At 38.8% G+C, this 27,256-nt stretch overlaps 1 protein-coding gene across 4 annotated transcripts in view; it reads left to right on the plus strand.

Annotated features, from left to right (window-relative positions):
* LOC126210106 (protein PALS1) overlaps positions 1-27,256 on the plus strand; it is a 786,719-nt gene that overhangs the window by 726,837 nt on the left and 32,626 nt on the right. For all 4 annotated transcript variants that reach the window (XM_049939245.1, XM_049939243.1, XM_049939244.1 and 1 more), the window contains exons 8-10: positions 5,622-5,864; positions 10,879-11,078; positions 20,437-20,609. In XM_049939245.1, the coding sequence (XP_049795202.1) occupies positions 5,622-5,864; positions 10,879-11,078; positions 20,437-20,609 (616 nt within the window). The remainder of the gene's footprint in view (positions 1-5,621; positions 5,865-10,878; positions 11,079-20,436; positions 20,610-27,256) is intronic.

Below are 27,256 nucleotides of genomic sequence, written 5' to 3' on the forward strand. Positions count from 1 at the left end.
TAAATGGGTTATCTGATCATAACACGCAGTATCTTATGTTAAAGTTGAAACAGTGTCAGGATGTAAAATCTATTAAATCTGAACAGAGGAGGGTAATTAATCACTCAAAAATTGAGAATTTTAGGAGATTGCTCAAAGACTTAAACTGTATAGATGTTTACAGTATTTCAGACTCAAATGGAAAATGCAAATCATTCGTTAATAAAGTAACTTCGTCACTTTAAAATTGTTTTCCCCTAAAGGTAACTCAGCTCAAACAGAAGTCTAAAAATAAACCATGGATTACACAAGGAATAAAGGTATCATGTGGAGCAAAAAGAAAACTGCATCAACTATCTAGGAACAGCTGTGCATTGTAAAGCATTGCAAAGGATACTGCCAAATATTGAAGCAAATAATCGAAATCTAAGCAGCTTTATTATGAGAAAAACATAATTCCACCAGGCAACAAAATAAAAACTGTATGGGATATAGTGCAGACAGACAGAGGTGGGACCAGAAGGGAAGAGGAACAGATAACTTTAAAAATAAATAAGACATCGGTAATAAGTGCATCTAGTGTTACAAACCTCTTAAACAAGTACTTTGCTTATGTTACTGACAGCTTGGGGTTATCAGGTTCAGTAAACAGTGTAATGGAATATCTGAGACCAGTCTCTACAAATGACTTCGGTAAGATGGGAGTGACACTCACTTCTCTAAAAGAAGTATCGTCCATTGTAAAATCCTTAAAATCAAAGTATTCTGGTGGCTATGATAACAAATCAATGAAGTTAACAAAGAGTGTTCTCGTGAGTTGAGTTCTACCTGAAGTAATTGTGAAATCAGTCTCGTATCAGCGAACATTTTCAGATTGGTTAAAACACGCTGAAGTTAAGCCTCATTATGAGAAGGGGGATAAAGAGATACCATCAACTATTGACCAGTTTAACTTTTTCCAGTGCCTTCAAAAACATTTGGAAAGGTTGTGTTAAAGTGTCTTCTTAAGCTTCTGACTGCAAACAATATATTGCCCAGGAACTTCCTGGCAGATTAAAACTGTGTGACCGACCGAGACTCGAACTCGGGACCTTTGCCTTTCACGGGCAAGTGCTCTACCAACTGAGCTACCGAAGCACGACTCACGCCCGGTACTCACAGCCTTACTTCTGCCAGTACCTCGTCTCTGCCAGGAAGTTTCATATCAGCGCACACTCTGCCGCAGAGTGAAAATCTCATTCTGGAAATATATTGCCCAAGTCACAGTTTGGTTTCCTTAAGGGTTCTGACAAAGGGAATGCTTTTTACATATACAGTGAGTATGAACTTAACTCATTAGATAACAAATTAGAGGCTACTGGCAATTTCTGTGACCTGTCAAAAGCCTTAGACTGTGTGTCTCCCTGAATTCTCCTAAGTGAATTAGAATTTTATGTTATCACTGGCAGTACTGCAATATGGTTTGAGCTTTATCTAACTAACAGGAACAAAGGGTGTAATTGTGAAATACCTGTGGAATAATCAACCAGTCTTCATCTGATAGGAACTGATTCCATATTGTGTTCCTCGAGGTTCTATTTTGGGTCTGTTGCTTTTTCTTGTGTACATTAATGACCTCTCACCTGTTACATTGCCAGATGCTAAGTTTGTTTCATTTACAGATGATACAAACATTGCAGGAAATATCAAACCAATTACAGATTCAGAAATAGCTGCTAATCAAATGTTTGCTGACATTAATAAATGGTTTAAAGCTAATTCACTGTCATTAAACTTGGAAAAGACCCACTATATGCAGTTCAGAACCTGTAAGAGATTTCCTTCCAGCATGTGTATAACATATGAAGACATGCAGGTGGAAGAGGTTGACATGTTAAATTTATGGGATTACAACTCGACAATAAATTCAGTTGGGAAGGGCGTACCACAGAATTGCTGAATCACCTAAACAAGTCTGTATTTACAATGTGAATGACGTCAGATGTAAGACATAAATACGAAAAAAACTTGCATACTTCTTTTACTTTATCCTATTATATCATATGGGATCACATTTTGGGGTAACTCATCAAAGCGAGCAAAAGTTTTTAGAGTGCAAAAGTGTGTAATAAGATTCATTTGTTGGGTAAATTCAAGAACATCATGAAGAAACATGTTCAAGGAACTGAGTGTTCTAGCCACTGCTTCTCAGTATATTTATTCCTTAATGATATGAGTTGCAAATAATATGTCTATTTCCAGCCATTAGCTCAATACATAGTATCAGTACTAGGAATAAGAACAGTCTACATAAAGATCTAAAGTTGCCTACATTGGGTCCAGTATTCAGGAACCCAAATTTTCAACAAATTGCCAGCAACCATTAGAAACTTGGTTTCAGATGAAACACAATTTAAATAGAATTTTTTTGATAGGCAACTCCTTCTGCTCTATAGATGAATGTCTTAACAGGAACTGTTAGACCAGCTTAAGTAAAAAGTCTGTTAGATTTCAGTTTTGACAGAACTGGTCACAACAGTCAAGATTTGGTGTTTTTTTTATGGTAAATTTATTAAAAGTGCAAAACTATGTTTCATTCTGACAGTGTATTCATTCTTTAAGTATTAGCATTTCCAGTTTACTATAATGTATTTACATATCTGACAATCTCCTGACAAATGATCAGGGAAGTGAGTACAATATTCAAACATTCTATGTGTTTTGTGTTATACTTTCTGACATTTTCTACACCCAAGAGAATCATCTCATTTTTGGGTCTGTGATGTGAAAACTGAATGTAATCCAATCCAATCTAATCTTAGAGGCATAGGTAGATAATCCTGCTTTTCTTTTCGACATTTCTCTTACTCTTTCTTTAAGTGTAATACGAGTTAAACCAAATGCGGTAGGCCTATAGGGGGCATTGTGAAAATATGTATGTCTATAATGTTCTACTTCTAAGAAACTCGATTTTAATGAACTATTTAATCAAATGAGAATATTATTGCAAATCATTTTGTTTCTCGATTAAAAACCAGGACAATTGTGTGTCACAAATGATTTTATTGGGACAGTTATGTGAAAACTGGGACTGTCCTGGCAAACCCAAGATGTCTAATCAGCCTATCAATATGTAACCAACATCCTGGTAGGGCATGAAGTTTAGTCAGCCTTTTGTAAATATTATCTACGACTGTGATTCTTAAAAGTCTTTAAAGAAATACATGTTGTCAAAAAGTACTTAATAAATTAAATCTGACACAGAATACAAATTGGAAGGCACACTAACACGGAATTGAATCAATTAATGTTCTGAGAGGTTCAAGTAAAAACAGCATGTCCTACATCACTGTTCCCCAGTGTTAATTGCTTCAGACTGATTTTGGAGTTGATAGTATAAACATGCATGAAGCTCTCTGCAATATGGTGCTATGTAAATGGTCTTAAGATGTACTAGAGGGTGACTCAAAAATCCGTTAACGTTTGAAAATACGTCACAGAATAATGTAGCTGCCAAGACAGCAGTTACAGAAGCTAAATCTTCTTGTTATGACTGTCTGAATGATGAACTAGACACACTTGAAGGAATAAATAAAATTTGTTGCTCAGCCAAAGCATGTCTCCGAGCCACCCAGGACATCGGTCACGTCACACACATCGAGGACAAAGAGGGTCGACTCCTTCGGCACCCTCTCGACATTCTCAGCAGATGGAGTTATTATCTCCAAAATCGTCAATGAGGGATTTGACCTTCCTCCAATACTGAGTGTCGATCCCATTGATGGACCTGTACTACCAGTTACCACCCAGGAAGTCAAGGAAGCGGTCAAGAAGATAAAGAATATGAAAATTACTGGCCCTGATTACATAACACGTAAAGTAATGAAGATCCTAGGCCAGAAGGTGCCACAATTCTTACTACCCTCTTTAACAGAACTGCTGATGAGATTATAGTCCCAGCAGTCTGGACAACTAGTGTCACACTGCCAATCTGGAATGGAAAAGGTGATGTGACAGAATTGAAAGATAGGAAGGGTTTTGTAGCCAAAAGGGTGGGGAATGACATGGTGTGTTGGAGTCCTGAACAAAACCAACCTGCTTCCAGAAAAAAAGTCTTGCATGCCTCTTGTAGTATAATCTTGTCTCTGCAGTCCTTACATAGGTAGTTGTACAGTGTTCCTGATACTGCTAATTGAAGACTTGTGACCAAGTTTTTGCTGGGTAGTTGCATCTATTTTCAGACATTTGCCACTTCAAGTTTTCCAGTGTGAACAATAAAGGTGTTTAAACCTGTTTATTCTCAGTATGTCAATCTACATTTTTGCTTTCAGTATTTTACAATGTTAGGCTGTAAACACACAACATGACACATTGTTTATATCAGGAATGTATCAAGTGGCATTTTATAAAGCATTGTGTAAAGGGGAAAATAATAAATAGTAGGCCTATTAAGCAAGAACTTTACAATAACAGTGCTGCAGAAATTATGGTTTTTGTAACAGTTAGAATGGTGTCCCCCTCCCCCACAAACCATGCACCCTGCCCTAGTGGGACAGCTCGCATGCCTCAACACCATGAATAGCCAATCTCTAGATGTGGCCTCATTGGAGGAGCATCTGTGGAGAGGCCAGACTACCATATGGTTCCCAGAGAGGGGCAGTATAGTAGAAACCAACCTGCATACAGATCAGTCTGGATTCCACAGAGATGTAGGAACTCACACAACCAGTTCCGCCCCTTCGTTTGAAGAATAAATGGAGGAAGGCAAAATTAGTTATACACTCCTGGTCAAAAGTTTTTGATCACCCATGATAAAAGCTATATACATTATTTCAACCTACAAACTAGATGGACTAACAAAACAAAATATTTTCTCTCTCTGTCATTAAATACAACAAGTATGGTTTAGTGTGTAGCTTCTTCAAAGTATTTGCTGTTTTCCCTCAGAACAGCTGCACAAAGTATTGGCATTCTGGAGGTAAGATTTTGTAGTGCTTTTGCAGATCTTGCAGTCCAACATCCCTGTAAATTATTCTGTACTTTGTCAGTTTTCTGACCTCTGTGTCAAGTTTATCCCATAAAAGTTCAGCAGGATTTAAGTCAAGTGAATAACTCAGCCAAATGATATTCTCCATTTCTGCCCATTTTCCTTTTCTGTTGACATACCCTCTGTACATAGTCCTACTGAAGAAGAAACCCGTGACCAATAAGTCTCTTGCCAGAGGGAACTAAATTGTTGATCAGTATCCTATGATATCTTTCTTTATCAATGTTCCATTAATTCTCACTAGATCACCAGCTTTATCACCCACAAAACATCCTCATCCACACACCGTGACTGACCCTGTCGCACATTGACTCTTCGTACATCCTCCACAAAGTTGACCGGCAGCCATTCGATGGAGGCTTCCAAAGCAGCAGAAAGGGACGGTCAGTTTGATAGGCGAGAGAAGCGTCGGAGGTAAAGTTTGCAGAGGAGGACCAGTGCTTGAATACAGTAAGCATTTTTAAATGGGCATAGTTTGTGTAGGAATTAAGAGATCTGCACAGTATACAATAGCATGGAAAGCTGCATCAAAGTTGTCTTCAGAATGAAAACAACAACAACAACAACAGTGCTAACTGACAATTTGGTGGGAGTAACAGCCCTATTTTGGTTCCAGGGTGCCACAGTGAGAAACGAAGGAGAAGCTGTCATCATTGGGCGGATAGTGCGGGGAGGGGCGGCAGAGAAGTCTGGCCTGCTCCGCGAGGGCGACGAGATCCTCGAGGTGAATGGCATCGAGATGCGTGGGAAGTCCGTGAACGAGGTGTGCGACATCCTTGCCGGTATGACAGGCACACTGTCCTTTCTCGTGGTTGGCAGCAGCAACCAGCCTCCGCCACCACCACGGGAGACCACCATTGTAAGTGTTCGAGGCTGAGCTCTACTGGTAGTACTGCTCTTGCTCTTTATTTATCTAGAGCTCTTGTTCTTTATTTATCTATAAACCACTTTGGTGCAATGCATTTATTTAGTGTCACAAAAGTTGCTTTTTTTATTTTAAATAAAAACTGCTAATAGCACATTAATAGCTGTTCTTGTACCAAGAAGTTGCTAGAAAGTTAAGCATCAAACAAAGCAAGTTCATTTTATGCATTTTTCTCTCTTGCTTTCCACTCCTTAATTAAGGCTAGGCTTTTCATGTAATGACTGAAATACATTTCTTCAATTTTTCTGTCATTGATCAACATCAGATCAGCTGTTCACAACCCAAGTTTTACAGACAAGAAGACAGTATCTTTCAGGAACTAAGTTAATCAGAGAGTGACTGGCCAAATATCTTTACAGATCAAAAGCTAGACAGGGAATGTCGTAGAATTGAAACGCAGTGACCATATTTATAATCTTATATTTCCCCAAGAAATTTTGGGAGGCAAAAACTTTTTAATTACAGTTTCATTACTAGCACATTAATTTGGGCAAAAAAAGTAACTGCCCTATTACAATCAGAAACTGATAATTAAATGCTGAATAATAAAGTTTAATGTGAAACACCTTTAATAAATTTTCAACAATTTCTGGAACATACTGATTACGTGTAACAATGTATGAAGGTTTCAATAAATAACAGCCCACATTTTTTTTAAAAAAGCCATGAATATACATAGACAAACGTCCTCGTTGGTGCTTCACATTTTATGTTTGTTCTGTGCACCGGTGAAGTTTTGAATGGTTCTGGCAGATGACAGAGTGATAGCACAGTGTCAAAATGGTGACTACATATGACTCACATTACAAGCAGTGTGCTGTTATTGAATTCTTGTGTGCAGAGAAAGAAACCATGCTGAAAATCCATAAACATCTGTGTGTAGTGTATGGCAATGCTGCAGTTGACAGGAATACAGTTGGGCAATGGGTAAAGAAACTTCCAGTCTCAGAAAATGCAGAAACAGAGCTCCGCTCCATGATCAGCCATGCTCGGGATGTCCTGCCACAGCCACTGCTCCAGACATGCTGAATCGGGCAGCGCCATTATTTGTGCAAACCGGCACATCACAACTCTACAACTGGCTCTACTGTTTGAAGATGACGAGAATGGCAGTCGTGCAGTGAAAATGTGGCTATGCGTACAGGACAAGAGCTTTTACCGGCAGGAATTACATGTTGTTCCACAACACTGGCGTATGGCCATAGAATGTGATGGCGACTGCGTAGAAAAATAGGACATGGACAAGACATCTTGATGTATATTGTCACCAAATTCTGACTCTTAACAATAAATATGTTCTGAGAAAAAAATGTGGGGCATTAGTTATTGAACGACCCTTATAACTGAATACATAAAAAATGTACGCACCAAGCAGTGGTGGGAGAACACACATAAAAAAAAGTTTTTTGGGATGCAAGCTTTCGGAGCCAGTGGCTCCTTCTACTGGCAGAAGGGTTGAAGGGGTAAAGGAGGAGGCTGAAGGAAAAGGACTGGAGAGGTTTAGGAAAAGGGGTAGAGTTTGGAAAAGAACCCCGGGTCAGGGTCGACTTGCCAGGCAGGATGAAAAGGAAAGACAGATTGTTGGGGACTACACCAGATGAGATTTTTTCAAATCTTCTCCAGTACAGTCCCCAACAATCAGTTTTTCCTTCTCATCCTATCCAGTAAGACTCCCCTGACCTGGGGTTCTGGCTGACTTTGTCTAACCCTACTCCTTTTCCTAAACCTCTACAGTACTTTTCCTTAACACCCCTCCCTTCCCATTGAACTCTTCTGATGGAAGGCGGAGCCACTGACTCTGAAAGCTTGCACACACAAAACTTTTCTTTTCTTTTTCTTTTTTTTTTCTCTTTTCTCTCTCTCTCTCTCTCTCTCTCTCTCTCTCTCTCTCTCTCTCTCTCTCTCTCTCTCTTTTTTTTTTTTATGCGAGTTCTTCTGCCGCCACTTACTGAGTAGATTTTTTTCTCTATCCAATTACATTATATTGTCAAAAATTGATTTACTTCTTGATTACATGTTATGCATTTTTTATAGACAGTATAAAATAAATATAAAGTGTTACTTGGATCATTAGTTCCACCATTTGTTTTCAATTACTTTTTTTATTACTACATGTTAAACGTACCTGTTATACTTTTCTATAGCTTAAAAGAAATCCTCTTATTAGTTACAACACACACTGAATGGAAGAAAAAAAAATGCTACATTGTGCTAGCATTGCAGTGTCTGTCATTGAGTCGACACTTCCACTGTTCTATGAATTCTTACCTTTATATGAAGTGTTTGAGAAGAGTAATGAGACTACCAAAGTTTTTACCTTCTTCAAACAATAACATTGTCCCATTCAAAGAAAGCCCTTCATCAGCTATACACTGGCAGAGTTAGTTAGTTACGTATTGCATTGCTCAATCTCACAATAACCGTTATGATGTGTAATGTGTCAATTGCATAAGAAATGCACACATGAATCAAGGTTTTTTTCCTTTTTTCTGTTTTTTTTTTTTTCATTATTTTGCTTAAAATTTTTACTGCTTACCCCATTCCCTTAAATGGCACAAAATTCATTCGAATTTCGTTACTGAGTAAATGTACTGTGAGGCTGTTGTAAGAATTCCTAATTTTTTAAACAGATGCCTAGAAGATGTTGTGCCCCCTCACATTATTCTACCATTTTCTTTTGGGCAGTGAGTACTTTTTGACTAACTGTTGAGTTACCACAAAATATTATTCTGTATGGCATCAAAGAGTGAAAGTACGCAAAGTATGTAAGCTTGGTAATTTCTATATCCTCAAAATTGGCAATTATTCTGATTGCAGAAGTTGCTGAACCTAGTTGCTTTAGGAGATCCAAAATCTGAATTTGCCAATGGAGATTCTCATCTATATGTACACCCAAAAACTTAGTATGCTCTACCTTGGCTACTGACTTCAGTTGATGTGCTATATTTATTGAAGGAACCGTACTCATTGCAGTAGAAAATTGGATGTACTGTAATTTTTTCGAAGTTCAGAACAAGCCCATCCGCAGAAAACAATCAATAACTTTTCCAAAGACATTATTTGTATAATCTTCTATTGGAGTTTCTTTTCTAGATAAATAACGACGCTGGTATCGTCATTCCCAGTCTCAGTGGCAGCCCTGGAAGCCTTCAATTGGTAGAGCTTGTACATGTCAGTCACATTCTTTTGATTGCTCTCCACAGTCCCAAAATGACATCCTTTTGGAAAAAGAAAAAAACGCACAAAGACTTAGATTAGGTGAATTGGGAGGGGGGGGGGGGGGTGTAGAACAAGAGGGAAGTCTTTTGAGGTAAAAAATTCCACAATGGAAGTAGCTGTATGACATCGGGTGTTGTCATGATGGGCAGCATCCACTTGTCTGCAATGTGCAATTAACCTTTTACTCATTGTTTCAATGATGTCTTTGTAAAACATTTGGTTCACAGTTTGTCCTGCAGGTACAAATACTTTATGAATGACACCCGTGCTGTCAAGAAAGCAAATCAGCATTGTTTTGATCTTCGATTTGCTCATTCAGGCTTTTTCCACTCGAGGAGATGTCTTGGAGTGCCACTCCTCCTGTTGCCACTTTATTGCAGGATTTCTCCTGGATTACTCGCCTGTGAACACACAATTGAGCCATTCGTCATCATTGGAAATCCTCTCAAGATGATCCATATAGGGATTTTTTCCACTGTTATTCTTCTCAGTGATGAGGCTTTTGAGTATCATTTAGGCACCAAAATTCGATGTATAGTGAAAGTTTGTTACGATTAACAGGCCACCTGCCATCCTTACTGTTAAATATCAGTCCGGTTTCATCAGAGAGCACACGTGCACAATGTTTTTGTCAGTTTTTGAAGTTGAACGTCTCCCTGAGTGAGATTCATCTCCAATGTATTGTCGCCCTTCCGAGAACGATTTATGACGATGAAAAACTTGTGCTCTCGATAAGGAATGATCCCCGCAGACCAGTTTCAACTCTCCAGAGGTCACACCAGTAGACTTCCCAAGTTTAACACAAAAGTTGATGACATAATATCACTCTAAATTCTACTGCTCTATTTTTTTAACATCAACAAAAACACAACTTCACTGATGGCACTCTCAAAAATCATGCGAGGGCTCTACAGAGCTCAAACTTACAAAGGATGAACACACTGGTCTACACAAGTAGAACAGCACAGTGTTGCCAGATAGTTCACAGTGTTGTCAGTCTCATTACTTTTCTCGCACACGTTGTATTTAGTCAAGAACTTTTCATTGCAAAGGTAGCACCACACTTCACAGAAACTACAGAGCTATCATTACTTCTCCGTAGCTCACAAATGACAAGCTGAAAAAGCATAAAACTAACTAATTTATATGTAAATTGATCTCAAATGTTTCATGAACCATTTGTTGCAAAATACATAGAAAGCTTGTTGTGAACCAAGTGAAAAAGGGCAAAAGCTGAGGACACACAGTGTGTGTTCTGGGCTCGCCCAGCAATGCTGTTGTTATACTTTCCCTCGTATGCAGACTTCGTGCACACCCTTCCTGACAGCTGCTTGTTCTGACCAGATGTGGTTTCCAGAGGTCATCCAATAAAAAAAAAAAAACAGCTTTACCAACAATTACTGGCTAAACCACTGGCTAAACAAAATTTTGAAGAGAAATTTTAGTCTGCAATTTGTTTTTTCGGCACACATTTCCATATCACATCAAAAGTCACCTTGTATTTTGAGGGTTTGTGTGGAGAAAGACACAATTTACTGTTTTTTGATCTTCAATCAAAAGAAGAAATTATGTTTTTCTTGAGATGGTATTAGCAAAATATATTTTTCGCAAAGATAGATTAGCAGCAACTCCTACGGTTTACTTTTGTGTCAGTCCAGACTGGCAGAAAAGTGTTCCAAGCTACGATTGCTCGGGTACCTCACACTCGACCGGATGTTTTTTGCGGCAGATCCATATGAAGGCGCACTTCGACTACGACCCTGAGGAAGACCTGTACATCCCGTGCAGGGAGCTGGGAATCAGCTTCCAGAAGGGTGACGTGCTGCACGTTATCAGTCAGGACGATCCCAACTGGTGGCAGGCGTACCGCGAGGGTGAGGAAGACCTCACACTCGCTGGGCTCATCCCTTCCAAGTCCTTCCAACACCAGTGAGTACAAGGGCACAAAAGGCCCCACATCTGTGGGAATCTGCTCTCTATCTGTAATACTTTCCTTGTGCTTGATTCCACAGTCATCAGACTTAAGTTAGACCATAGATCATGCTCATGACAAATGTTATGATATGGAAGAGAGAGAGAGAGAGAGAGAGAGAGAGAGAGAGAGAGAGAATGTGTGACTAATAATTATTTTTATTCAAAAATTCCTCTATGGTGTAGAAGGACAAATAACTTTTAACTACATTTGAACATTCTTCTGCTACGTGTCAGACAGTTTACTTCCACGCACAGTGTGTCAAACAGTTTTGTAGCTGTATGTTTCACCTATTTCTGTGCCAAAAATATTGAGTTGGTGCATAAATTCGTAGTATTTAATATATTCTTCTTCACTATTTACAACAGTCCACCAATGCTGGGGTAGCTTTTCAATTCCACCACATGGTTTTGAGGCAAAGAACTCATCAAGCACTGTTCAGAGCCCATTTTCATCTGGAAAGGAAGTTGCTTGATAGAAGGTGGAGAAGGAGAAAGTCTGAGGGTGCAAGATCAGGTGAATAAGATGGATGCAAAATGACTTCCCAGCCCAACTTCTGTATGCAGAATGCAGGCAGCTGTTATTGCAGAGTAGCATCACTTCACTCAGTCTTTCTGGTCGTTTAACTTTTATCTTTTGTGGATGTGTGCGAGTCTTTGTATGGTGAATTGCTGCTTTGTTTGGGATCAGTCATTCCTTTCTTTTCCTTATGTTGGTGTAGAGACACCATTCCTCATCATCAGTAATCATACAGGATAGGCATGGTCTGTGTCGTTCATGAGCCAACTGATGACAAGCAAGCAGGGATGCACATATGGCAACTGACTGGTTTTTGTGATCTCGATTAGAGCATGCAGTACCCATACACCCGATTTTTTAACCTTCTCCATTGCATGCAAATGCCACACGATGATGGAATGACCACACTTAATCACTTTTGCCAGTTGTTGAGTTCAATAACATGGATCATTGTATATTGATGTGTTTAAATGATGTTGATCAAAGCCCAAAGTGCTTCCTGAATGTGGAGAGCCACTGTCATCAAAATGGCCCTCCTTAAAATGAGAAAACTATTTTCTTGCCATTCTCTGTCCAATGGCATTATCCCTATAAATGGCACAAATGTTTCTGGCTGCTTCCACTGCTGTCACTCCTCTGTTGAAATTAAACAGAGGAATATGTTGGAAATGTTCCAATTTCTCTGCTTGGCACCACCCTTTCTAGTGTCCACAGCTTCACTCATTATCTTGAAATTACAAAATAGCAGTATGTTAACTCAAACAGTAAAAGTGAACTAAAAATGAAGAGTGACAGTTGAGAAATAAACCCATAGCAACTGGAATACAAACATTCAGAAATGCTACAAACTTATACACCGACCCAATATGTTCATTAAAGGGCAACACAGATCATTTCGCCTTCTAGAACTGTATTTGTCAATATCTCTGTTACTGTCAAACTTTGATGGATTGCCGATAACAAAGTTCATAAGTGCTTCATCAGTAAAGAGGGAAGGAGAGGGAAAGACGAAAGGATGTGGGTTTTAAGGGAGAGGGTAAGGAGTCATTCCAATCCCAGGAGCGGAAAGACTTACCTTAGGGAGAAAAAGGGACAGGTATACACTCGCGCACGCGCGCGCGCGCGCGCACACACACACACACACACACACACACACACACACACACACACACACACACACACACACAAGCAGACATATGTTACATATGTCTGCTTGTGTCTGTATATGTGCACAAAATGTCTTGGCAGCTTTGACTTCATCTTTACACTGTTTTTCAGAAGCCTCCACCCTCCTACTATAGTCATCACAAAGCTTCTTTTTCTCTTCTGCACATTTACTACTCATTAATGTTAATTTCTCAGTAGTATTCTGCTCTACTTTTTTTACCTTTTCATTACAATCTTTCCCTACTGTCTCAACCTTCTTATTTAATTCTGAAAGGCTAGAGCTAACTACCTTAATTTCCTTTTTAATTTCTTTCTTCAGATCATCTTTTAGACTAGTCATGTCAGTTTTAATACTACTACTACTGTCTACTTTCTTACTCATATTACCCAAACTACTCATAATTTGCCTTAACATCACTTCCAAATTTTTGTCGCCCATAAACTATTGCCCTTGCTGACTTTTGCTATTAGGTTACTCCTCCTTAACCTTATCGATTTCACCCACTTCAGTACTGTTTTTGTCCATTTTGTTCACATCACCACACAATGTGTCCACCCTCGGTAGCTGAGTGGTCAGTGCGACAGACTGTCAATCCTTAGGGCCCGAGTTCGATTCCCGGCTGGGTCGGAGATTTTCTCTGCCCAGGGACTGGGTGTTGTGTTGTCCTAATCATCATCATCACCATTTCATCCCCATCGATGCGCAAGTCGCCGAAGTGGCGTCAAATTGAAAGACTTGCACCAGGCGAGCGGCTTACCCGACGGGAGGCCCTCGTCATACAACATTATTATTATTACCACACAATGTAGCTGACGCTTTAATCATTTCATCTACAATAGGACCTTTGTCCCCATCATTCAAAGTTATGTTCACGTCTGATTTGTAGCCACCATCGTCTACGGAACAGTCGCCTATTGTCCCTCGTCTCCCATCACACCGTCTTCTTCGTTATGGTCACTCATTATGTATCACTTAATAGAAAACAGCTTTTGCAATGAATTACCTTGTTTTTAATCACTTGTCGGCTGCTGCTGTGCTGTGGATATCTCAATTTGTTGTCTGCTGCAAGTTGTAATTCTCTCGGCAAGGCGTCTCGTTTATCTCGGTCAGCTGTGTCCACCTGCGTGCTGCTCGGCTGCTCTTGTACTTGATGGCTGCTTCCGTAAAACCACTCGCCGATTGGCTGCTGTCCTACTCTGGCCGTGAAACCCCAGTGCTGACTGGCTGTAGCATCTTTTCCATTTAAATACCCTGTAAACCACTCGAGTTCACACTTCACTGTGACAGTTTTGTGAGTTTGAGTTTATTGTGCCTACATACAATAGTCCTCACGTTGGGGCACCATATGAGACAGTTTGCCTTCTTTACTTCTTTTGTTGTCCCCAGTGTCGATGTACTGCACTGCTACACTAGCTGAAAAATGTGTTGTGGAAGCACAACACTGACTACTTTAAATGATGTAGCCAACAGGTACACATTTGTGTTTCACTTTTCACAACCCCCCATATACACATTTGATATGGTCAGTGTGCACTATTGTTTAACTTTCAATAAGCCTCATTAATGGTTTTCAGGCGAACATCCACATACTGCTACAATAGTTTACTGTTGAATATCTATGAGCAGTAAAAACCTAATCAAATAGTTCACAGTTCTTGTGGAATAGAGAGGTACATACGGAGCAGACACTATCGTTGTTTTAACAGACAGCCTAATATCGCGGTCTTGCGGTAGTGTTCTCGCTTCCTGCACCCGGGCTCCCGGGTTCAATTCCCGGCGGGGTCGGAGATTTTCTCTGCCTCGAGAAGACTGGGTGTTGTTGTTGTTGTTGTTGTCGTCTTCATCATCATCATCATCATCATTCATCCCCATTACGTTCAGAAGAAGGCAATGGCAAACCACCTCCACTACGACCTTGCCTATTGGCAGTGCGTGTCTCCCGCATCATTCCCTACACTCCCCAGAGTATGGGACCTCAACATCAATTCTATAACACTTATTTCACAGTTAAGCTGAAGCATTATCTATTGTTCTAACCAACACAGGTTTCTCGCCTGAAACTCGCTCACAATAATACGTACTGAAACTACATATTTTTCAAAGTTTAATTTAGAGAAATTACAATTAAAACTTAACTCAAAAAATTCATTCCTTTTAACAGTTTCTTGTACTACAAGGGTTGTTGTTGTTGTGGTCTTCAGTCCCGAGACTGGTTTGATGCAGCTCTCCATGCTACTCTACCCTGTGCAAGCTTCTGAATCTGCTTAGTGTATTGATCTCTTGGTCTCCCCCTACGATTTTTACCCTCCACGCTGCCCTCCAATGCTAAATTTGTGATCCCTTGATGCCTCAAAACATGTCCTACCAACCGATCCCTTCTTCTAGTCAAGTTATGCCACAAACTTCTCTTCTCCCCAATCCTATTCAATACCTCCTCATTAGTTACGTGATCTACCCACCTTATCTTGAGCATTCTTCTGTAACACCACATTTCGAAAGCTTCTATTCTCTTCTTGTCCAAACTGGTTATCGTCCATGTTTCACTTCGATACATGGCTACACTCCATACAAATACTTTCAGAAACGACTTCCTGACACTTAAATCTATACTCGATGTTAACAAATTTCTCTTCTTCAGAAACGATTTCCTTCCCATTCCCAGTCTACATTTTATATCCTCTCTACTTCGACCATCATCAGTTATTTTACTCCCTAAATAGCAAAACTCCTTTACTACTTTAAGTGTCTCATTTCCTAATCTAATCCCCTCAGCATCACCTGATTTAATTTGGCTACATTCCATTATCCTCGTTTTGCTTTTGTTGATGTTCATCTTATATCCTCCTTTCAAGACACTGTCCATTCCGTTCAACTGCTCTTCCAAGTCCTTTGCTGTCTCTGACAGAATTACAATGTCATCGGCGAACCTCAAAGTTTTTACTTCTTCTCCATGAATTTTAATACCTACTCCGAATTTTTCTTTTGTTTCCTTTACTGCTTGCTCAATATACAGATTGAATAACATCGGGGAGAGGCTACAACCCTGTCTCACTCCTTTCCCAACCACTGCTTCCCTTTCATGCCCCTCGACTCCTATAACTGCCATCTGGTTTCTGTACAAATTGTAAATAGCCTTTCGCTCCCTGTATTTTACCCCTGCTACCTTCAGAATTTGAAAGAGAGTATTCCAGTTAACGTTGTCAAAAGCTTTCTCTAAGTCTACAAATGCTAGAAACGTAGGTTTGCCTTTTCTTAATCTTTCTTCTAAGATAAGTCGTAAGGTTAGTATTGCCTCACGTGTTCCAACATTTCTACGGAATCCAAACTGATCTTCTGCGAGGTCCGCTTCTACCAGTTTTTCCATTCGTCTGTAAAGAATTCGCGTTAGTATTTTGCAGCTGTGACTTATTAAACTGATAGTTCGGTAATTTTCACATCTGTCAACACCTGCTTTCTTTGGTATTGGAATTATTATATTCTTCTTGAAGACTGTGGGTATTTCGCCAGTCTCGTACATCTTGCTCACCAGATGGTAGAGTTTTGTCATGACTGGCTCTCCCAAGGCCATCAGTAGTTCTAATGGAATGTTGTCTACTCCCGGGGCCTTGTTTCGACTCAGGTCTTTCAGTGCTCTGTCAAACTCTTCACGCAGTATCTTATCTCCCATTTCATCTTCATCTACATCCTCTTCCACTTCCATAAGGGTTAGGCCAAATTATTTGTTTTAATCATGAAATTAACAAATATAGTTGTGCAAACAATACTTTTGACAAAAACTGTTAGTTACTTTGGAATTAACTAAGGGCTGGCTTTGCTAACATGTTTTTGAATAGAGCCAAATAGATACTTTAATATTACTATTTGTTGTTCCTCCAAATGGTTATAATTGGCACAGAATTTATATTTGTTTATAAGTGAACAACAGACTTTTAAGTTATGAAGCTATTACTGATTTCATCCTATAACAAGAGATACTAAGGGTTGAAATAAATTAGAAAATCAATTACTTACATAAAACTGTGCACAAAATTAGACCTGATGTTATATTCTTTAAAACTGAGAGCCAATCTTTCTTTGTTATGAAAATGTAGATTATACTCATGTATGTTAATGGTAATTAGTTACGAAAAAATGAATTTTAAGAAGGCAGATGACAAAACAAGAGGGGAAGCAAAAATTATCCCAGCTTGCTTCATCACAAGTATGCCAAACTGTTGTAGATATGATACCTCACATTGTCATTATTACACACTTCTTAGCAACAAACACTATTTTCCTCAATCACGAGTTACCCCAGAATATGATGCCAAAAGACATTACTGAATGATAATTGGAGAAGTAAGTCAACTTTCTTACATCTGCATGCCCAGAATCTAACATTGTGTTTTTCTTGCCCTTCCACGACAATTATGACCACCATCGTAAACACTTACTCTCTCAAACAGTCTTACATTGGTGTTACAGTAATTAATATTATGGCTGTTATCCAAACTGTGGATATTTGTTAATCACAAACTCTTCAAATGCATTGTGAAGCTGTTATTTGTACGGATAGTTTCTTTAACAGCTGTGTTCAAATGGTTTGAAGATGTGCACGACAGAGAAGGCCCCTGCTGTTTTCAAGAGTCATTTTCTAAAGGATATTGGTGTGTGAAAGTAAACTGACCTCCCAACAGTGTCGCCAACAAAATGACATGTAGCAGAAAAGTTGCTTGTGATTTGGTAGCATTATCACACTATAGTAATCTGTATCTTAAATTGTGTTTTGATATTTCCCTTCATATCATCGTCTTCAAAGATAACGGTCAATTCTAGTTGGTTGAAGGCAATGTGAACTGAAAATAATGTAGTAAAATAAACAGCAGAATTGACATAGTTTTGCTTTATCATCTTCATGTTACATGGTAGTTTTTTGGTTTGCTTCTGCCTGAGTCAGCATTTTTTCCCCTAGTGTGCACAGCTGTTCAGATTTTTATACAGTGTGTCTCAGGAGGAATACCAAATATTTTAAAAGGTGGTAGTGTACACTATTTTGAACAATACATTCCATATGATGTGTCCAGAATGTCACCCAAATAAACATGCACAGAAGGTGTTAAGCAAAGGCAAATAATGGAGGTCAAAGTTAATTTTCGTAAATTCCACCTGCAGCTTGAGTGGAGAGTGTGAGGTCATTTTGCCTTTCTTTTATGGGAGCAGCACTGTTCTCAACTGGAACAATCGATTTCTGCCTTGTGTTTACTTTTTCTTCATAGATTTATCTTTCGACTGTACCCACAGGCAAAAATACTGAAGAGGGAGATTCAGGGGCCTTGGGGGCCAAGAAATGTGGCCATTACTGCTGATCTGTTTTCTGAGGAATGTTACAAATTGTGTGAGAAAAGTAATGAGATTAACAGCACTGCAAGCGATCTGGCAATGCTGTGTTGTTCTGCTTGTGTGGACCAGTGTGTTCATCCCTTCCAGATGCACAGCCTGAGATTCAGCTCTGTACAGCCATCTCACGACTTACAAGAGAGCTATCAGTGTTTGTTTGTTGTGTGTTACAAAAATGGAACAGCCAAATTTAGAGCAATGTTATGTCATCGAGTTTTGTATTAAACTTGGGGAATCTGTAAATGTGACCTTTCAAAAGTTGAACCAGGCCTACAGAGAACTCCCTGATCAAGAGCACAAGTTTTTGCTTGCACAAATCATTTTTGGAACGCCAAGAACACATTGAGGATGAACCTCACTCAGAGAGATCGACTTCAAAAACTGACAAAAATGTGGAGCATGTGTGTACTATTTTGAGATTAGACCAATGTTGAACAATGAAGATGCTGTGTGATCTGTTAAACTTGAACCTATTCACTGTACATCAAATTTTGAGTGAAGTTTTGCACACGCAAAAGGTTTGTGCCATAAAAACTCACAACTGGGCAGATGGACAACTGAAGAAATTTGTGCATTGATCTTCTTGAGAGCACTGCCAATGACCATGAGTGGTTCAGACCTGTGGTCACAGGTGGTGAATCCTGAATTTTTGAGTGTGATACTAAGAGCTGGATTTCTGAGTACAATACTGAGACTCTTTTCCATCAGGGCAAACTGCCAACCATGTGTTTTACAAAGATGCCATTGAAAGGCTCAGAAAAAATGGTGAATTGAGTGAGACCAGCCATCACAGACAAGTGAACATTGCATCATGACAGCATCTCGTGTCACACGGCAACTTCTGTCACGGAATGTTTTACCTCAGAAGGCACTCCTGTTATTCCACAGCTCCCCTATTCATCTGATCTGAGCCCTTTTGCCATTTTTTCCTTTCCTGAAATTGAAAAATATTTTGAAAGGAATCATTTTGGGACTCTGGAGAAAATTCAAAAGAATGTGAACAACACTTTAAAGGCCCTAACAGTTAAAGTCTTTCAGTGCTGCTCCAGGACTGGGAAAAGCAACTCCACCAGTGTGCAGCTGCCAAAGAAAACAACTTTGAAGATGACTGTATTGTTGTTTGAAACAAATAAAAACTTTGGTAGATAAAAAATCAGTATCATTACTTTTCCCACACACCTCGTAGGTCTAGATGACTTGGCACCAGATGACTGGAACTTGCAGGAGTTCCATCTTGCTGGAAGAAAATATCAATCCTTGTAGCCAAAGGAATGTCTTCTAATGATGTTGAAAGCTTTTAAAGAAAGCCTATATAATGAGGCCCTGCAACACAGTGTGTTAACAGAACAGTCCCCATCAGCTGATTGATTGTCACACCACACCATACATTTACAGTAAAACATTCCAAAAATGTCTCTCCACAAAGGTAAGTGTGTTTTTACCTTGTCACCAATGTGAGTTACTAATATTGTTGATACCGCTGTGAGTGAAAGTGTCTTCATCGGTAAACAGTGTTTATGGAATTTCTTGGCAATTTGCAAGTAGCCAGTGACACAGTTTCTATCGTCATACATAATGACAGCCGTATTCTTGTATATGTAGAAATTCTGCATGTGCATGTTGAAGGACTACACTCCACCAACTGAATAGTCTTCTGCTTTGTAAACATTCAGTTCATTTTGACACTGAGATGAAACATGAGTGCTGGACATTCCACTCTCTTGCAGTTTGGGGGTAAATACTAATGAATGTGATACTCTGTAACTAAGAAATCATCTACCATTTCCTCTACAAGCAGCAGCACCACCATAAAAATGAAAAAAAACACCATATACCCAAATACCATATTGGCATACCCATCATTTGTCAATACAAGAGGTGTGGTTAAACAATATTGTACCTTTGGGTGGGAGAGGGGCACACACCACAATCACTGCAGAGAAATTCAATAATGTAGACTCAAGCACAACTTGAGACCTTAAACTTAAAAACAAAAATGACATTTGATACATAAATCGATAGCGACTAGAGTGCGAATACCTGAAATGAAAACACATCTCTGTAACGAATAAAACTTGGACACAGTATATCGAATGTTTTATTTGACTTAGTTTGTGCTACTGTTCCTAAAATATGTACTGTTCCTCCTAAAACACCCTGTATATCATTAACACTGTTTCCTGTTGACGGGAAAACCCTGTCACTACCTTTCTCTCGGAGAGTTTAGTAAGGGTGCCTCTGCCCTTTTGCAGACGTGAAACCATGAAGCAGACGATAGCCGGTGACCGACTGACAAAGGAAGGCAAGTCAAAGAAGGCAAGCACGCTTCTCTGTGCCAAGAAAAACCCCAAGAAGAAGAAAAAGAAGCCTTACGGTTCCAGCTACACTGACGGAGGCTACCCACTCTACGCGAGCGCTACCGATGGTACGTGCCTCACAGTTTTACATAAAAAGTTCTGCATATCACATGAAAATTCCAAAAGTATTTATTTTTTCTTGCTTGTTATACACTCATCTTGCACATTTATCTAAATAAATACTTAAGTAGGTGATGGATGAATGTAGTTAAGGCAGTTGTGTGCAAATAATTTTCGATACTGCCTTCAGCATATGCTAATGTAGAACTGAAAGGTGACTTGTCATACAACAACAAATAACAACAAAAATAGTTTTTCAAATGAGCTTGAGGAGACTGATGTACTGCAAACATCACAAAATACTAAAAGTTTTTTGGAGGAGTGTGTGATGTTGGAGAGGTAATATGAGACATATGCAGAAAGTAAGTGTACTACATTTTCATAATTTTTTTTTAGAAAAAGTATATTTGAAAAAAAAGTTACAAGAAATTGTTGATACACTTGTTGACTATTTTTCCACATAATCGCCATCCTGTTCAGTGCATGTGGTGAGCCATGGCTCCTTCTCCCACTTCTGAACCTCTTTCTACACCATTTCGACAGCTGAAAATTTAATACAAGTCATATATGCCTTCAGGGAGGTGAAGAGACGATAATCTGTAGGTGCCAAGGTGAGAGGCACATTGGGGGGGGGGGGGGTTAAAAACATCCCAACCAAATAAGTCTATGAGCAACTTCGTGGCTAAGACTGTTCGAGGACGGGTGTTGTCGAGCAACGAGCACACTCCTCTTGTCAGTATTCCCCTCCTTTTGTTTTGAATGCTCCTTTAGAGTTTTTTAGAGTCTCGTAATATATTTTGCATTGATGGTCTCCCCCCGAGACAGAAATTTGACCAAAATGGTGCTTTTTTTAATCCCAAAACACTGAGGCAATGATTTTTTTGCCTAAAATGGTGGTTTTGAATTTTTTGACTGCTTGCGAAGGAGGAAGGAAGAACATGGCTCTATATAATTTTGAAAAGGCAAGTGCATAATGCTGTTTGATTCATTGAGTGTCACACTTCATTTCTGAGAGACTGCAAGCTCACTGGGGCACGATGAGAGATCTGCTAATTTACTAATCAGTGTTTGGATCGTGCCAGTGCCAGAGACCCTACATCAGTTCTTTTACATTCATTTCACAAACAGCTGCAAACAAAGCTGATAATTACAAGATGTTAATGCAAAAGGGTATATGTGGGTTGTTACATAATTAAATCTGAAAGATATTAATTTAAATATGTGTAAATATATTCACATTTCTTAAGAGCCAACAAGATAGAAGCTTACACAGCGAAAGCTTAAGAACAAGAGACAACACAAAACTGCAAGGCATCTTGCTGGCTGCAGAAAACTGTGAAGGCTGTGCTTTCACTTATTATCATAAAAAAGTATTACAGTTACTTATTAACATCTGTGGACTCTCAGGTCCGTACATTTCTTATATCATAAAGAAAGAATAACTTTTTGGGGGTCTTATAGATGCCACTGTGATGACTGTCTCTTTGTCTCAGGCATGTAATCAGCCAGCCACGTTTCATCTCCAGTTACAACAGAGCTCAAAAAATTCTCACCTTCCAATTCAAATTGTTCGAGAAACTCGCAGGTGCTACTGTCCCAATTTTTGTTGTGTTGCTCTGTTAGCTGTTTTGGGGCCCATCTTGTGCACAGTTTTTGGTATCTCAACATTTCTGTGAGTGTCTTGTATAAGAGAGTTCTAGAAAGTTGTGGAAACATCACATAAATTTCATCCAATGTCAACTGGTGATCTTCACAAAAATTTGCACTGACTCATCAATCGGAATGGAAGGTCTTTCACTCCTCTGTTCATCACAAATATTGGCTCTGCCTCCACTAAACTCCCTGCACCACTTAAACACACTTGTTATGTTCATGAAACCTTTGTGATAATTATTTTGCTTTGAAAAAAAATTTTGGTAGGTGTTATTCCCTCCATGAGTAGGAAGCAAATCGTAGCACGTGTCTCGCACTTTGCAGAATTTCTGACTGTCGTCTTCTACATGACTGGACACTACAATGTGAGTTTACATACTATTGTGTTCCTGCAATGTTCACTGCAGTCAGGAAATCCCCCTCTGCCACTTCATGTTGCCAACCTTCAGAAAAACAAACACAGCCTCTTGTAGTCACAGTACACTAACTTTCTGAACATGCCTCATAAAAATACATGAACATTGCCTACCTCACATTAGTCCACTGAATACACTTATGAGATGAAACTAAAATGAAATAAGGCTAGCAAAATCTTCTTTTACCAGATGGCAGCAATCGTATGATTGAACTAAAGGTAATCTGGAATATCCTGCAAATGTGAGTGGGTTTGAGAAATACAGACTAATAAGGATCTAAGTGTGAAGGCACATAAGAGCTTTGGTCAGCAAAGCACAGCAGAATCAAAGGAATAGGAAACTGGTAGTAGTAAAACAAAGAAGCTGAAAACTGAAAATGTGGAAGCAACAGCAAGGCCAACATTTTAAGAAAAGGATTTCCAAAATGAAACCACAGAATATATATTTTTTCTTTTTCTCTATATCTGCATCAATTTCATTCTTCTTTTTTATCTGCTTTTCTCTAGTTAACTTTTCTGGCTTGTCACTTTTCACTTTTATGTATATCCTTTGCAGTCTGATAAGAAAAAGTTCCTTTTATACTTATCTGAGTGATGTAATATGATTGTAGATGCTGAAGTATTTAACTATGGTACTTCATTTTTACCTTCCACATAATGAGGAAAATAAAAATATAGAGAAACAGGGACATGACAGGGCTGACAGATGTTACACTCTGTTTAACGGTCCTCAGCTCCAGTCATTTTCTGTATGCTTTTTATACCAGTTATTTGTAGGGTAGTGTCCACTAATAAAATGCTGAATAGCAAGTTACAAACTGTTGAATATCAAGTGTTTCATCAACTAAAACTATACTTTACAACCACACAAAGGTGCTTGTTATTATACTGTATGTTAACATTTCACCTCATTACTTGTGTGGACAAAGACTGGGTTGGGAGTAGCTTGTGCTACATGTGTAGTTTACACTGGGTACATGATTGATGATAAAATATTTCGATGGAAGATGCAGAATAAGATAAAATACAGAATACAATAAAACAAAACATAAAACCACAACAGATAACTTGTATCATCATATCCTGTTGCCCAAATTAGCAGACCATTCGATGCAGGATGGTGCAGCATTACAGAATTCAGCCAGGCTACCCTGATAAGCTCTTAGTTCACAGCGCTGGGCAGTGGTTGAGCAGTTTGATTTGGAGTCCTACCGTTGCAGGAAGGGCTCGGTAGCTTTCCTCACTTGTGGAGATAGTGTGCATATATTCTGTGTCTCATTCAAAGTCCGCTTAGGCTTTTCAGTATCTGATGTGGAAGCTCAAAGTCGTCAAGTTTATCTGCTGGATCAATACTGTCAGGGTTCTCGGGGGAGGCACTTTCACTCCAGCAGTTGGGCCATTTAGTATCCTTGCTGAAACTAGTAACTACCAGTTGTTGGGCCACTCCCAGAGGGTGGTTTCTAGAGCAAAGTCAAGTTGTTTCCAAAATTGGGGCATCTTTGTTGATGAAAAGATGAAAATTGCATGTTACTCTCTTATATTCCCTTACCAAAGCTTCCTGTCTCCATAGGGAAGATGAGGCTATGTGACTAAGTGTTGGAAGCCAGTACAGTGGCATAGTCTTTGAACATCTATTTAAAATCCTGATAGCAGTGCCTGGGGGTCAACCTTCTTTACATGCTTACTGGTTAACCACACTGTTGTGCAGCACTCAACTATGCTGAGTGCAGATGTTTGTAGTGTATCAGTTGTGACTACTTGGATCTCTTGCGTATGATACCTGCTCATATGGCACAAAGAGCACTCTAGTGTATTCGTGTAGTTTCTGAAACTTTTTTAACCCATTACCACCAAACTTTTTTAAAAAAATGACTGTTTTTCTATGTTTATATAATATAGTAGTGTCAAATAACATAAATAATTCCTTTGAAAAATAAATAAAGTACTCACATGAACAGAATTGCTTGATCTATAAATAGATCACTGGGCTAATACAGTATCTGATGTTTATACAAACATTTAGATGAAGATTTTTGTGTTGAACATTCACTTTCAGAAGTAAATTATTACAATTTTAGTATTTGTAAAAGTAAATTACATATACTAAACAAAATTATACATATTCATAATATTGCTCATTTTTATTATATTTTTGTGTTACAAATATCTTTCAGTTGTAGGAGAAAAAAAGCTTTATTACTTTTAAAATTAACTTGCATATATCTGTCACTATAAAAACCAATTACTTTCAGTTCCAACCACCTATTTGTGTTCTTATGTCGTTCCATCTTATTTTGTGTGGTAAGGTTCAAAGCAGTTGCGACAAAGGGTAATGTTACATTTCATACAAAATATCAGTGGTCTGACTTTGTGACCAGCAAACTGACAGTGTCTTTGGGAATTACTTCTCGACACAGAGTGGTCCTTTCCACCATATCTGACTTCATGCAATGCTCTTATCACTGTCGATAAGGGACGTTCCAGTCTGTGACTGGTAGCCATTTTCAGACACTGGACAGCCAGACATCATCCATACTCTAATAAATTCAGAGATCTCGGTCAATGTGTCGTGTGGTATACAGTTTTTGTAAAGAGAGCTCTGTACCATTTCTTGCTGTATAAAGAAGTGGCACATGTCCTGATGAGCCCGTCGTGATTGTCTACTCCTCCCATATGTATATTGTAATTCTTGACAAGCTGTGGCTCTTAAATGTTGGTTTTCTGCATCGCTATTCCACCTACTTGCAGAAGTGAGTGCCCCACAGTACCAAAATTGGTGCCAATACAGACACATTTATTATAATTCCATTTGACAAACAGTACACACAAACATTTTCATTGTCTTCATCTCTCAGTCCTTCAAAATTGACATTATTTATAATGTATGAAACTTGATCCATTGTAGTGCCTTTGAACACTACATCATAGTTTGCTTGCATTATTGAATAAAGTAACTTCATGCACCAGTTCCACTACTAGAACTGAATGCTATTATAGTGTTGTTTTTATTACAGGTGTGTCAGCAGATGGAACTGTTTTCTTCCAGTGATCTATGAATTGATCATTTGTCTTAATGCTTGCTAAACAACAATGTAGACCAATAATGGTAAACTGTTTACTTGCAGTATTATTATATGAGCCTTATCCTACACAACCAGAGTCAACAGATACTAAGAAGTAACAGATAAACATAGACAGTATATACAAAGTAACTTGCTGCATTTGGGCAGATGCGGTTCGTTTTAAAATATAAGAAGAATCTCATTTTTGTATGTTCACTAATAAAAAAAGAATACAACAATTACTGTCAATAATGTAGTTTTATATTAGAATAACTATAATTCAATATAAGTTATCCCAGTATTAGTAATAAAATAAAAAAAAACAGCTAAGTCTAGAAGTAGGTCACTGGAAGAAAACTTTTGTGAAATTTTAGATGCCAGTGTGCAAGGTGATTGGGGACTGGTAGGGCAAGGTCATCACATAAGTACTATTCGTACAATCAATGCTTTTATTAAAATAAACCAGCACTGTGCTCACAAATAACAAAATACAAAATGGGCCGAAGTATTAAAATACAATTATAAATGCCAGCAGATGCCCAATTAGCTTCCTTTCACAATTACTTGAATGTGGGCTGGACTTGAACCCAGCACTAGCTCACTGCACTGGATGCGTCATTCTACACAAGATCTGCGGAGTAGTGCAGCCACTGGTACACATTTAACAAACACATAATAACCAAGTCACAAAGAGGGCAGCCCATCCAAGCTCCCCAAATTATACATTTCGTGGCCAGCCCCAAGACATATATTTTATATTTAAAATAACTTTTCATGCTGCTGATAAATAAGCAAATATACAGCATCAATTAAGACAAGTTAAAAGAAATTCACATAATAAAAATCTTAAAATCAGATGCTTTCACTGAGCAAGCTCACACCACCTGTACCACTCAACTTGATTCTCCCCCTCCACCATGGTACTCAGACCAATAAATGAGTGGTTTAAAGATTAAGATAAAAAACATTTAATTCTGATACGTGATAACAAGTTCTTTTTGACTGAATACAGGCTATCCGAAATGGCAAATCCTTGCAAATTTCACAAATAATTAATGATACGCTAATGTGAAATTACGACTTTGCCAATGGTATGATAATAGCAATACACTGTGTTTACATTTATCATTTAAACACACTGTGACAAGATCTTGTGTGAGTTTATAGGTCAGGCCTAGTACACTTGGAGTGCTTCAGTAGACTATAATCTTTCTTCACCACTTTTGTTCATTTTGTAAAAAGGACTTAAAACAGGGTGGTCAGAAATTGGAACAGCTCTAGATTGGCCAATGAAGAGGAGAAAATGGTGCAACATTGGAAGGAAGGAATTACATGCACACTCTATAAGAAAATAGTTCAAATGGTGTGTGTAAACTATCAAGGATTAACACTTCTAAACTTGTAGTGTAAGGTGTTCGTGAGCCTCCTTTTGACTATATCCACCCAATTGTCCTCAGAGAAACAGGTCCGTACCAACATGGATTTCTACCAGGGAAGTCATCAGTAGACAGATTTTTCACTCTGC

This window comes from Schistocerca nitens, chromosome 10 (assembly GCF_023898315.1).
Source record: "Schistocerca nitens isolate TAMUIC-IGC-003100 chromosome 10, iqSchNite1.1, whole genome shotgun sequence".
NCBI lineage: Eukaryota > Metazoa > Arthropoda > Insecta > Orthoptera > Acrididae > Schistocerca > Schistocerca nitens.